This window comes from Cyprinus carpio, chromosome B14 (genome assembly GCF_018340385.1).
Source record: "Cyprinus carpio isolate SPL01 chromosome B14, ASM1834038v1, whole genome shotgun sequence".
NCBI classification, from domain to species: Eukaryota; Metazoa; Chordata; class Actinopteri; order Cypriniformes; family Cyprinidae; genus Cyprinus; species Cyprinus carpio.
The window spans coordinates 18,313,700-18,325,952 of NC_056610.1; the positions used below are offsets into that span (position 1 = coordinate 18,313,700).

The 12,253-nt window shown below is 36.1% G+C and overlaps 4 protein-coding genes across 7 annotated transcripts; 2 read left to right on the forward strand and 2 right to left on the reverse strand.

The window, feature by feature from the left end:
• Positions 1–124: 124 nt before the first annotated feature.
• trmt12 (tRNA methyltransferase 12 homolog) lies at positions 125–4,409 on the reverse strand. 2 transcript variants are annotated; one of them, XM_042738337.1, is made up of 7 exons: positions 4,338–4,409; positions 3,382–3,550; positions 3,099–3,297; positions 2,788–2,938; positions 2,581–2,690; positions 2,333–2,490; positions 125–1,020 (listed from the first exon to the last, which is right to left on the reverse strand). In XM_042738337.1, exons 1-7 carry the CDS (start codon positions 4,352–4,354, stop codon positions 622–624), a joined length of 1,203 nt encoding a protein of 400 aa, XP_042594271.1. In that variant the 5' UTR covers positions 4,355–4,409; the 3' UTR covers positions 125–621. The 2 variants fall into 2 exon arrangements, with proteins under 2 accessions (XP_042594271.1, XP_018949901.2); XM_019094356.2 differs by lacking the exon at positions 4,338–4,409 and adding an exon at positions 3,948–4,194 and having other exon boundaries at positions 128–1,020.
• Positions 4,355–6,312, forward strand: rnaseh2c (ribonuclease H2, subunit C). Of its 2 annotated transcripts, none has more exons than XM_042738338.1 (5): positions 4,355–4,505; positions 5,415–5,568; positions 5,651–5,763; positions 5,865–5,984; positions 6,092–6,312. In XM_042738338.1, exons 2-5 carry the CDS (start codon positions 5,415–5,417, stop codon positions 6,116–6,118), a joined length of 414 nt encoding a protein of 137 aa, XP_042594272.1. In that variant the 5' UTR covers positions 4,355–4,505; the 3' UTR covers positions 6,119–6,312. The 2 variants fall into 2 exon arrangements, with proteins under 2 accessions (XP_042594272.1, XP_042594273.1); XM_042738339.1 differs by lacking the exon at positions 4,355–4,505 and adding an exon at positions 4,511–4,630.
• Positions 6,313–6,452: 140 nt separating this feature from the next.
• LOC109079172 (zinc finger and BTB domain-containing protein 3-like) lies at positions 6,453–9,703 on the reverse strand. Its single transcript, XM_019094341.2, has 2 exons — positions 9,290–9,703; positions 6,453–9,176 (listed from the first exon to the last, which is right to left on the reverse strand). Exon 2 carries the CDS (start codon positions 9,161–9,163, stop codon positions 7,478–7,480), a length of 1,686 nt encoding a protein of 561 aa, XP_018949886.2. The 5' UTR covers positions 9,164–9,176; positions 9,290–9,703; the 3' UTR covers positions 6,453–7,477.
• Positions 9,704–10,387: 684 nt separating this feature from the next.
• On the forward strand, positions 10,388–11,849 carry lsm11 (LSM11, U7 small nuclear RNA associated). 2 transcript variants are annotated; one of them, XM_019094355.2, is made up of 4 exons: positions 10,397–10,889; positions 11,012–11,151; positions 11,241–11,324; positions 11,542–11,849. In XM_019094355.2, exons 1-4 carry the CDS (start codon positions 10,439–10,441, stop codon positions 11,830–11,832), a joined length of 966 nt encoding a protein of 321 aa, XP_018949900.1. In that variant the 5' UTR covers positions 10,397–10,438; the 3' UTR covers positions 11,833–11,849. The 2 variants fall into 2 exon arrangements, with proteins under 2 accessions (XP_042594276.1, XP_018949900.1); XM_042738342.1 differs by lacking the exon at positions 11,241–11,324 and having other exon boundaries at positions 10,388–10,889.
• Positions 11,850–12,253: the final 404 nt, after the last annotated feature.

The following is a 12,253-nucleotide window of genomic DNA, read 5'->3' on the forward strand; positions in this document are numbered from 1 at the left end:
TAATTTTTCTAATGTCAGCAAGGATTATTTCTAATGTCACAGATTCCTTCATGGTTTCCAAAACAAAATTAAGAAGCACAAACTCCATAAACTTCATGGTTTCCAAAACAAAATTAAGAAGCACAACTGCTTTCAACGTTGAAAAGTAATGTTCTTTAGCACCAAATGAGCACATTTAACAGTATTTTGATCAAATCAGTTCAGAATTCATAATCATTAAATACTTTTGAAAAAAAAAAAGCATTTATATAAATATCTGAATGGTATTGTATATGATACAACAGTTAATTAATATTAGGGAAATTCCATATACCTGTAAATAAAATAAATATTGATGGCCAATTAAAAATTGATGTTGCTATTTATCTGTTAGAGATCAAATGAAATAAGTTTCACTGCGTTTCGAACATGACAACCATACAGTACATAAGTGTTCAGTGTTCATAATTAAACAATATTCCACATCACAGCCAAATCTTTTTTTTTTTTTTTTTATAAATAACTACAAAAACTAAATTTTGCATCTCAAACACACACACCCAAAGAAAAGTGTAAAACTAATTATTGCTGATTATAAAGATAAAAAGTTAAAACAACTTTATACATGATTGAATGTGTTTATCAGAGAGGTTTACACTCCAAATCCAAAACTACATGACTGATATGTGGTGCATATGTCTTAACATGCTCTATGTGCTTGATATTTGTCTTCCATTTGCTTCCAGTGATGTCTGACAAAAGTGTACAGATGCTTCTGGCTGTTTCTGAAGCCCAGGCAGTCCACGCTTGCATATCCCTCTGGATCCTCAGAGAAGACTCTTCCATAGAAGAGCCTTTTTCATCATCGATAGCAGATGAATGTTCAAGTGGTTCACGATGCAAAGGTGTTGTGACATTTTGATGAATATGCAGCATTCCACCAGTGTCTCTCTTTAGCAGACGACATGCCACTGGCCATCCTTCCTCCGAACTTGGTATGAGGCCCAAATTCACTCGATCAGCAAGATCACGTAATGGAAGCTAAAAAGGATGTCCAAAAGTTTATTAATTCAACTGACCAGATGTGCAAATAGCAAAATGACATAAGTGTGTTCATGGTTAAAGGGATGCACCACTCCAAAATGAAAATTTTGTCATTAATCACTTACCCCCAGGTCGTTCCAAACCCGTAAAATCTCCGATCAAAACCGGAACACATGAGACTGTCCCATAGTCTGCCAAATAAATAACAATGCCAAGGTCCATGTCTCTTCATATCACCGTATGCTCTTCTGTATCCGCCTTGCCACAAGGTGTTAGCAACTGTATGGCCTTGCCACAAGGATGCGCTGTTTTCTTGAATCAAAGCAAATACATGTAAAAACAGCACATCCTTGTGTTGTGGATGACACAGAAGGCATACTCAGCATACGATGAATAGAGAACACAGAGGAGACTGTTGACAAAGGTAATTATTGAATAAAAGTCATTATTTTTGTTTTTCCAAAACTTACAAAAAGTCGGTTCCCGTCGCTTCATATAACCCAGATTTAATGTCTGATGCCAGATGGAGTATAACTGGGAGGACTTTCATACCTTTTATGGACCTTGACACTGTTATTTACTTGGCAGTCTATGGACAGTCACAGGCCTCCCGGTTTTCATCAAAAATATCTTAAATTGTGTTCCAAAGACTAAGAATCAGTGTTTTGTATTCCTATCTGTTATCTCTGAGGCCATCTGTATGTTAGTCTATTCTAATAGTTGATAAATTTTTTTTAAACGCATATGAAATCAAGAACAAATATCTGCCAATGGGGTCAGAAAAATCAACTGGTATTCATAGGGAAAACACATTCTTTGACCTTACAAACACACTTAATAAAACTTTAAACAAAATTAATTTACCTATACATTAAATTTAACATGTTAATTTAAACTAGAAAAAAATACACAAAAAACAAAACTTCAAACCCAAGTAAATGATTTTGCATCCCAAATAAAAGAATCTTTATATAATTGAACAATGTTTATAAATAATTCTTAGAAAGATATATATTTTTTTGCAGTAAATGCAACATTTAATTCCAGGAGTTTACAAATGTAAGATTTTTGCTCTTATGTATGGCTGTTTTTTAAGGCTTTAATTTTTGGAAGCCTTAGAGAAGCCCTGATTTGGAAATGTTCACATAATGAGAAAATGATTATATATTATTATATATTGTCTCTTACACAATGAGCTGATTCTCATCCACAACAAAACTGTTTTTTTTTCTCTAAAATTTTAGTAAGTAAACTTTAGATAATGTCAATCAGCACTTTTGTATCTCAGTGTACAAGCTGTTATCCTGACCTGTCTGTTGTCTCCTGGATGGACAGTGCAGCGGTCTGACACACCGTTGACCTGTAGGTTTCTCTGTAGAGCTTTTACTGCATCTGGGTTCCATTCACATGCATGCACATGGGCAGCCTTAGCATGTACAAGATATGGAAGAGTGAAGTAGCCAATCCCTGGACAGTGGGGCAAAATCTGATCATACATCTTGGGTGATTAAAAACCATTCCAATTCATTCCAATGTTACACACAGCAATGCTTTTACCTGCATATAAGTCAACCACAGTCTCTCCACTGCAGTCAAAGGAGGCTATTCTGAGCTTCTCTGTGATATTCCCAGAAGAGAACATGCACTTGGTGACATCAAACTCATACCTAAATTTTAGTCAAACAGATTTATTTATTTGAATATTAATTTAATATTTTGAGATCATTATTATTTTTTTAAATAACACAGCATCTTATTGGTTACCTAATGTGGTTATCAATGTGTGTTACATAGCTGCTTTCTCCTAAAAGCATAGTCACCATAGGTGTACGATAACCATCCTGGGAGATTTTTTTAATTTGTGCTATACGTTTTCCTCCCAAAGCCAGGGCAACTGCAGTCCAGAATTCAGATCCTAAAACAAATAAAAATATTCAAGAATATATTTAAGACATTTAAGCTATTTACTATGAGATATTACTCTGGGGGAAAAAATATTAATGCAGAATATATAATCTAATTATTTTATATGCAAGCCTGGATGTACAGAGGGTCTGAGATTCATTATCACTCACCAATTTCTTTCCATATTGCATTAGAAAAGCAGCCTTCGCTAAACAGGACAAGATCTCCATGGCATTGCCATCGGCTAGGAATGTCTCTCTCTAGATCTTCACTCCATTTTTCTCCTTTAGAAACCAGTATAGACTGTGCAGTCTCTAGAAGCATCTTATAAGAGGATTTAACTTTTTCCTTCTTTGATAATGGGGGAGCCTAAAGAATAAGCAGATATACTGACGCTCGGATTTTCAGTGAATTGGGTGCAAACATATATCTTTAATAATTGTGAATGCTTACCTGGATATCAACAATTTCACAAAAGCTGTCCTGTGCGACATCTTTTGTTAGTGCCACTAGATCAAGCTGTGCCAGAACAGATGCTATGACTGGAAGGGTTACAGTGCCATCTGGGTGTTTTTGTGCACAGTACTTGCGGTCCAGAACACCTTGTGACAGTAGGTATTTTCTGAAAAACAGTTATACATAGTAATACACCAGGTTTCTAAATACAGAAACATGTAAAATCATTCAGTTTTAACATGACAGAAGCTTCCTTACTTATTTTTACCCACATGTTTCATGAAATATTGTTTAGTATTAACATAAAGAGATACTTTATGTTGATAATTATTAATCATTAACACTCAAAAAGCTTTATTTAGTAACTGGCCAACTAACACTTCTAAGCTATTTAGTGTGTGATATATTTTTGATTGCAAATGCAAAAGGGATAAAAAGTTAAACTGTTCAATAAACAAGAACCCGATATCAACTGATTGCTTATATAAATTAATCTTATTAATTTTACATAAAGGAAAGTATGCCACAGAGATTCAGAGAGCAACTATTTGTATGTATCCTACCTGTACATTTGTGCGTGACGCTGTGGCACTTTTAAACACGGAATTACAACCATTTTTCACAGGAGGCGTTAGAAGAGTAATCAAAATATATTAACTATCTAAACAAACTAATATGGGAGTCTATCAAAACCCTATTTGAATCTTACAGGAATAATTCACATGAACGAGACCACATCGCTTTCGATTAATATCGTTCCTAGTTGGTTCCTGTAGGAATAATATCAGTGTTGCACTCATAGAGAGCCTTGGAAACAGGAAACAGTGCGTTGTAATCATAAAATAAATATAACAGACGTAATTATAAAGTTATGTGTGTGTCTGTTATTGTTTTTATATAAGTTGAAATTATAATAATACTACTAATAATAACAATAAAGTAAAAATACTGACTTTTTTCGAGTCATCATCCGACGACAACAGCAACCGGTAGATGGCAGAATGCTTTGGATTTTACCGCGAAAAACATCCGCGTGGAAGCGAAGAAATACAGCGCGTCCAATCACAGTAAACACAGCTGTCCCACGTGACACTTTATAAACAGAACCGAAAACAAGCAAGGTAAGATATTTGTAACAAATGACATCTCCGCTTTACCGTACTCTCTTTACAAGTTTACAGAGTTTCAGTTCTGATAACATTGATATAAACTGCGATCCTCTAGCATTATATCAACTGGAAAAAGTGTACGGTTTATCGTAGAAGACGTTTTTAATTAATCTTCACTTGGACAACTGTTCTATTAACAACCAATAACTGCAAACAAAAGGAATGTCAAATAATGTATACATGATTTTTTTAATAGATAATCAGCCTTTCACTGCCATTTAATGGAATGTCATTTTGTAATTTTTAACTTTAAAAAGAGTCAAAATAGTAATGGCAGCTCTATAGCGAAGCACTATGTCAGTAAAAATTTCACAAAATACCCCGTTTCCCCACAACAAACCATAAGAGTTTTTTTTTTTTTTTTTTTTTTTTTAAATTGAGATTTATACATCACCTGAAAGCTGAAATAAGCTTTCCATTGATGTATGGTTTAAGACATTATTTGGCCGAGATACAACTATTTGAAAATCTGTAATCTGAGGGTGCAAAAAAAAAAAAAAAAAAAAAAAAAAACAAAATATTGAGAGAAATTATCCAAAATGTTTGTCCAAATTAAGTTCTTAGCAATGCACATTACTAATCAAAAATTAAGTTTGGATATTTATGGCAGCAAATTTACAAAATATCTTCATGGAACCTGATCGTTACTTAATATCCTAATGATTTTTGGATATACATAAACAAATATAACAAATAAATTACACTATCACTAAAAGTAAACCTTTACAAACTATGTTTTACTAGATGTATATATATATATATATATATATATATATATATATATATATATATATATATATATATAATATGAAATGACACTGTCAGTAATTGCCACGTGCTTTACACACTTTGTTTTACTAGATGTCAGCGAACAGTTGTGTGACAGCTATCCGGCTTGATTCCCTCAAGCAAGCTGGCAAACCACAGATCCACTTGTTACCTTGTGAAATAGAGCATAACGGACCTGCTGAAGTCTTCAAGTTCTTTAATCCCACTGTGAAGGAACGCAAACACGGTTAGTCAAATACAAATACACACCTCGAGAATGAAACGAGTTGAAGCGCTCCACCCGATAAACATAACACTGTGTTGTGCAGAAACGACAGTGTCATTCAGAGGTCGGGGGCTGAAGGGACAGGAACTGCATTGCCCACAAGGATACACAGGACTAGTGCTAAAAGAGGTCCAGAAACCTGCATCTGATCAAGAGGTACGTGCACTGTGCCTTACTTTTGAATTCACAGATATCATGAATTTCTAAATAACAAAAAATGCATTTTAAAACACTTTTTTTCTGTCATTTGATTTTAGGACAGAGTAGTGAAAGTTTCTTCAGTGTTCCATCATTTCACATACTGGAATTTGGAGACTCCTCCCACAACTGATGATGGAGTTGTGATGGCGATGGCATGGCCTCAGTTAGCAGAGGCAGTGAGTACCTTTTGATGACTATTAATCCCATTAGAATCTGCTCTAAAAACATCTCTCTCGATTCACTTAGCATTAATTAACTTCTAAATCAATACCTTTTTCTGCAGATGCATGGACCAGTGGACGACTGCTAATGGACATTGTTTTATTGTGGAGATCTGCTTCTCAAGTACATTGTTACAGTTAAACAAACGTGAAAATGAATCTTTGTTGGAAGACAGAATAAGTAACTTACTGTGTCGTGGTATTAACCACCATTTTACCAAACATTTGTTGAAGAATATCACAATGCAACATGATTAACTATTAAAAGTCTTGTTTTATTGTTTTCCCTTGTGCAGACTTTTAATTTAGACATTTGGCCATTATTTAACAGTATCTGGTAGGTTTCGATCTGATGTACATTACCTTTCAAACATTTGGGGTTTGTATATTTTTGAAAGAAGTCTCTTATGCTCACAAAGGCTACATTTATTTGATCAAAAATACAGTAAAACAGAAATATTGTGAATTAGTATTTAAATGTAAAATAAATGTTTATTTAAATATATATTAAAATCAGCCTTCAGTTTCACACGTTTCTTCAGAAATCATTCTAATATCAGCATGTTAAAATATCTTTAATATGCTGATTTACTCAAGAAACTATTATCATGAATGTTGATAACAGCTGTGCTCTCTAATATTATTGAAACCATGATGCGTTCTTCAGAATTCTTTGAAGAATAGAAAGCATTTATTTGACATAGAAATCTTAGTTAAATTATAAGTGTCTTTACTTTTAATTAATGTATTGTGTCCTTGCTGAATAAAAATAGTAATTTAATAAAAAAAAATAAAAAAAATCTTACTGACCCCAAACTTTTGGAAAGTAGTGTTTAATTTCTCTAAACATTTTACAACAAATAAATGCACCGTTCTCAAAAGCAATTCATAGCACCTATTTTAAAGTCTTGCCATCTTTTAGACTCACAAAACTGCACAAAACACACACAGCGAAACTCTTCCTCGTAGTGATGTAGTCATTTATCTGCTCTAAGAAAGCTCATTTCTTGGTATAACACCTACAGTATTCCATAAGAGACATAAATATGGCATTTTAAACTGCAAAACACCACCATGAATGGTGATTACCTATTAAAAGGCTGTTTCAGTATACTAGGCCTGTATGCTGGAACCACTCTTAGTCAATTCAGATTTACTTCCATTGCTTATCTTTATATAAAAACAATATACTTTAGCAGTTAATTTTAAAACCAGTTTGTGTAACAGTACAAATCTCAAACAATTTTGAATAACCACCAAAAAAAATTTTTTCAGTTACATTGTTTGTTTGTAAATGGCATGGCAGCAGTCACATGTGTCAAGATTCCCTTTCAAAGCATTTGCCACACAAGTATAGATGTGGCCATTCATGATTTTCAAAAGCCTTCAGCAGTATTTCATACAGGTTTCTGAAGGACCTATTAAAAGGATTGAGCCACAGATGATGGCTATGTCTGGGGAGGATGAGGAGGAGGGGGTGGTGATGGTGGGGGGTCTGACTCGACTCTGCTGCGTTTGACTGGTAAGCCGTGATCATGTGCCTTTCTGATGTGCCTGTACAAGTCTCCAGACTGCGTGTAACTGCGGTAACAGTAGGTGCACTCATAAGGCCGCTCCCTAGTGTGCACAATGGCGTGTCTCCTCAGCGTGTAAGCACAGGAAAACGTCTTTCCGCAAGTGTTACAAGTAGGCACGTCCTCTACGTAACTCCCAAGCGAGTCGTGAAAATCCTCAAGGTACATGGCCTGCTGCTCCGGCTGGGAATTGGCTTGGAAAAGAGATGATGAAAAGCTGCCGGTGTCTGCTGTAGAAGTATTAGGACCCTGCGGTGAGGAAGGGAAAGAAAGGGGTTCTTGATGTGGAAGATGAATTAATGAGTGTGCAGGAATAAACTGAGTATCAGTCAGCTCCTCGACATCATGATTACAGTCATCAAAATCATCCCCATGATCTAAATCTGCATTTCTACTTGGGCCGTCATCCATGACCACGGTCTCATCTACATCATCAGACTCTTCATCAGAAATCACAATGGCCTCCAATTTCACTTTAAAGCGATCTTTATTTTCTTCCCTTGATGTTTGCGAAATAGTTTTTTTACGCTTGCTTTGCATGTTTCTTGCATTGGGCAAAGTGTTCTCATGCCTCCTTTCATTCTGGCTCTGAATGTGTTGTGAAGACCCTGGATTTCCAGCACTTTTATTCTGGAACTGGGGTTTTAGTGTTGGAGCCTGCATAAAAACTCTAGATTCATGTTCTTGAGCAGCACTAGTGTTGTCCACACTGCTCAGAGCCACGGCAGTGGCTACAACAGGTTGTGTCTCTGTCTGAATTAGTTCTGTCGTACTACATGGACTTGAAAGTGCCGACTCAAGGCTAGCAGACCGTGCCGCTGCAGATGTTCTTGTTTTGTCAGGTCTAGGTGAAGAACGATATGTGGACGGACCCGAACAAGAATTACTAATGGCTGGTTGCGAGTCCATTCCTGGTTGGGTCGTGTCCGCCATTTCTGAACTCTCCGCACTGTGCATGAGGAGATTAGCCATCCCTGCTTGTGTTTCAGTCTTGGTATCAATATAAAGTGACATCTGTTGGCTTGACTGTAGACAATGTCTTACTGCTCCATCTCTTTCTGTTCCTGCACCAGGTGCGTCTTCTCCACTCGAGCCATCAAGTTCTCCAGGTTTAGCTGACTCGTTTGCTCCAACTTCTACTCTTGTACTATCCGCCTCAGCCAATCCTCGACCCTGCAGTCTTCTCTTACAAACTCGCACCACGTCATTCATATGTAGGAAGCTGGCTGCGGCGAGCACGTCCTCTGGAGGGGGGTGGGCTGCTAACCGCAGAACCCCTTCGTACATAAAGTCAAGGAGGAGCCCAAAGGCTTGTGGGGTCACGATATCTCCATTAATAGTGACTGTGTCTCTTTGTGGCCCTCCGTTGATTGTGCTGGTACTCCCCATTGACTGATCGGAGTAAAACATATGGAAGAATGGGGAGAAAGAGGCCAACACGGCACGGTGGGCTCCGAAACGAGTCGGGCCGACCTGCACAGTGCAGTCACAAAGGAAACCTTGTAGACGCTGAGAGCGCAGGCTGGCCAAGAGCTGCTGACTATGTCCTGGAAACTCCATTTCCACTGACAACCTAGTAAAATAAAGGTATGGTATACTGTTAATATATAATTTATGCAGTATGTATATCATCATAATATATTTTATAATATTAGGATGCACTTCTTGTTGAGATATGTTTCTTACAGAAATGTCCAGAGTGCTGACAAAGTCCCCAGGTCCACTGTAACATCAGCTCTTTTGTAGCACCTTCATGTTTGTTTTATGTCCACTGATATTCTCTTGACATCGAGTTATTCACGATTCCAGTGAATTCATATGCTTATTAAATCTTGAAGCAACACAAACGGATTCCTCCTCTTCTGGTATTCTTAACAAAGCATATTTCTAGTATAGGTTATTACACCAACCCTTCACCGGAGCACTGTAATATAAATCGAAAGCAGCGCCACATATCCTTCTAGCATCTGGTATATTTATTCCCTGATATGAGGGGGGAAAATGTACGCGATACGGCAATGTTTTCTTTTAGAACAATACATTACGAACACACGCTTCTACGTGTAGTGCATTCCGTTTGTATGTGCGAGTGTGCTCTGCCACCTACTGACGAGGAGGAGAACGAACGCTGAAGCGGTAACAAAAGTATCCATAATCTGTACACACATACATAGCCAAGAAAATAGAAATAAGGTTTAGATAAGTAGAATTAAAAATAATAATATTTAATTAAAAAATATTATTATTTGGGTCATATAAATAGTTACTTACAAACCAGTCTTGATTTAGTATAACTGAGATAATATAGATTTTACGAATATTTTAATATTTTTTAATACTTTTTAATATTTTTAGTTTAAGCTGTAGTATTACTGCGCACTTTTGACATTTCTATTGTTGTTTTTAACATCTAAATAGTTTCTATTAATTATATTTATGTTTTCGTTTTAGTTATTTTATTACACCGTTAAATTACATTTAACTTGGAAAATGGCTGAAATAAAATAAGTTTAATTTAAAAAAAAAAGACATTTCAGTTAACGTTTTTTTTTTTTGAAGTAATAAAGTATATATATATAACTAAGTATATATAAAAATAGTATAATTACAAATAGTAAACGTCTTTTTAAGACTTCCTATTAGTAAACTTGAATATTTTATCATCTTTATATATATATATATATATATATAATATTCTATATATATTTATATATATATATATATATATATATATATATAATATTCTACTAGTGACTTTGACAGGAAACATTTTCATCGGTGGCTTCACACTGATAAGTTACCCATGATCCTCCGCAGTCTGCGGCTCATTCAAAAATGGAGGAGGATGAGAGAGAGTCAGAAAGTGAGCGCCGTTCACCACCTTCCCAAACATCTGACCAGCAAACAACCACCGAGACCTCCAGACAAAAACTAGAAACCGACGAAGATGATATCGAAACTAAGCTGGACATCAGCTCGGATAGGTTTGACCCTCTGCTCGCTCTGTATTCCCCACAGGTGCCACTGCCTTACCCCAACATCAAGTGCTTTAATAACATCGCAGAATACGAGAGCTTCATGAAAGGCGGTCGAGGCCGAGCGAAACCCGAAAATGTGGAGAAAAGACTCCGAAAAGCACAGAAGGGTAAAGCAGACCCAGAGAGGATAGAAAGGCTGAAAAGACTCATGGTAAACAACCCGGTTGAGGAGGAGGGAGAGGGAAGCGGAGTCAAGAGACCGCCTCGACAGCGAAAAGCGGCTAAAAATGTGCTTACCAGAATGCCACGTATGTTTCTGCCTTTGCTGTCTAGCCCACAAAACTATAGTAAACACTAAACTGTTTATTCACAAAAAAAAAAAAAATGCTTTCTATCTAGTTAGCTCAATAGGCTCTATCTTTTTCCCCAGTGCACACAGGCAGTCCATTAGGAGAGCTGAACAGATGTGTTCAGGAGAAAATCAGAGTCAAGGTTCACATCCGGACCTTTAAAGGGCTCCGAGGAGTGTGTTCTGGCTTTGTGGTGGCATTTGATAAGTTTTGGAACCTGGTAAGTATTTAATCACCTTTACATTTATTATAATCATTATTAAATATAAATATTAGTCTTTTTTATTCTGCTGATCCGTTTGGTGCCAGGCAATGGTGGATGTGGATGAAACGTACAGGGAGCCACTTCTGGGACAAGCTCTTTATCACGAGAAAGCACTTACGGTCACAAGGGTGAAGCATTTGAATATACATCTGAATATTCCAGAAGTTATTAATCCTTAATCACATCTAAAATTTGATTTTAAATGTATTAAATAAAAATAATCTTTTTTTTTTTTTTACTGTGCTTTACACTGAAGAATTTTTAAATTTTTGCTGGCATTTTTTGATACTCTTCAATTTTATTATATTGCTTTATAAATCTATTTCAATGAATTTTCTATTACAGCTATTTGAAAAATTAAAAGTTCAAGAGACCGTGGCTCTCAGCGCGGTTGAGAATCAGAAGTCAGAGCTACACAGCAGTTCATCTCATCTAACACACCAAACCAGGAGAACCGACCCCAAACACACCCAGGAGAGATCTGAACACTCGGAGAAAGACAAGACCACATTAAAAGTGACACAAAAAATTGCAACCAAGCCTAAAGTGGAGTATGGAAGAGTGCACACACGTCATGTCAATCAGCTTTTTATACGAGGAGAAAACATTCTTCTTGTGAACATACAGCGGGAATAAAGAATATGAAATGTTAACTTTGTTTACTTTCTATGGAGATCACCCAGAAAGGTTTTGTAAAATGAGTGCTTCATATTGATATGTATATCAACAGATGAAAATAATATGTTAAAAGCCGAGTAAAATGAACTCTTTTTAATTGCGGTTGGTTGTTAAGGAGTGAAGGTCACATACTCAACGCACGTTGTTCGTGTTTTCTTTGAATGACCACTAGGGGGAAGTAAGACACTGATACACTGTAAGCATTAACATTGCACATCGAGTCTAATTTTGTTGTATTTTAACAAATTATCAGAGGGTTGAAATGGCAATATATTTAAGACAGCTTTGCTGATATTCACTTCACTGTTCTGTTAAAATGAAAGTCAATCTGTCAAGCCCACTAAAACGGCCAACCAATATACACTCTTATTTTCATGTC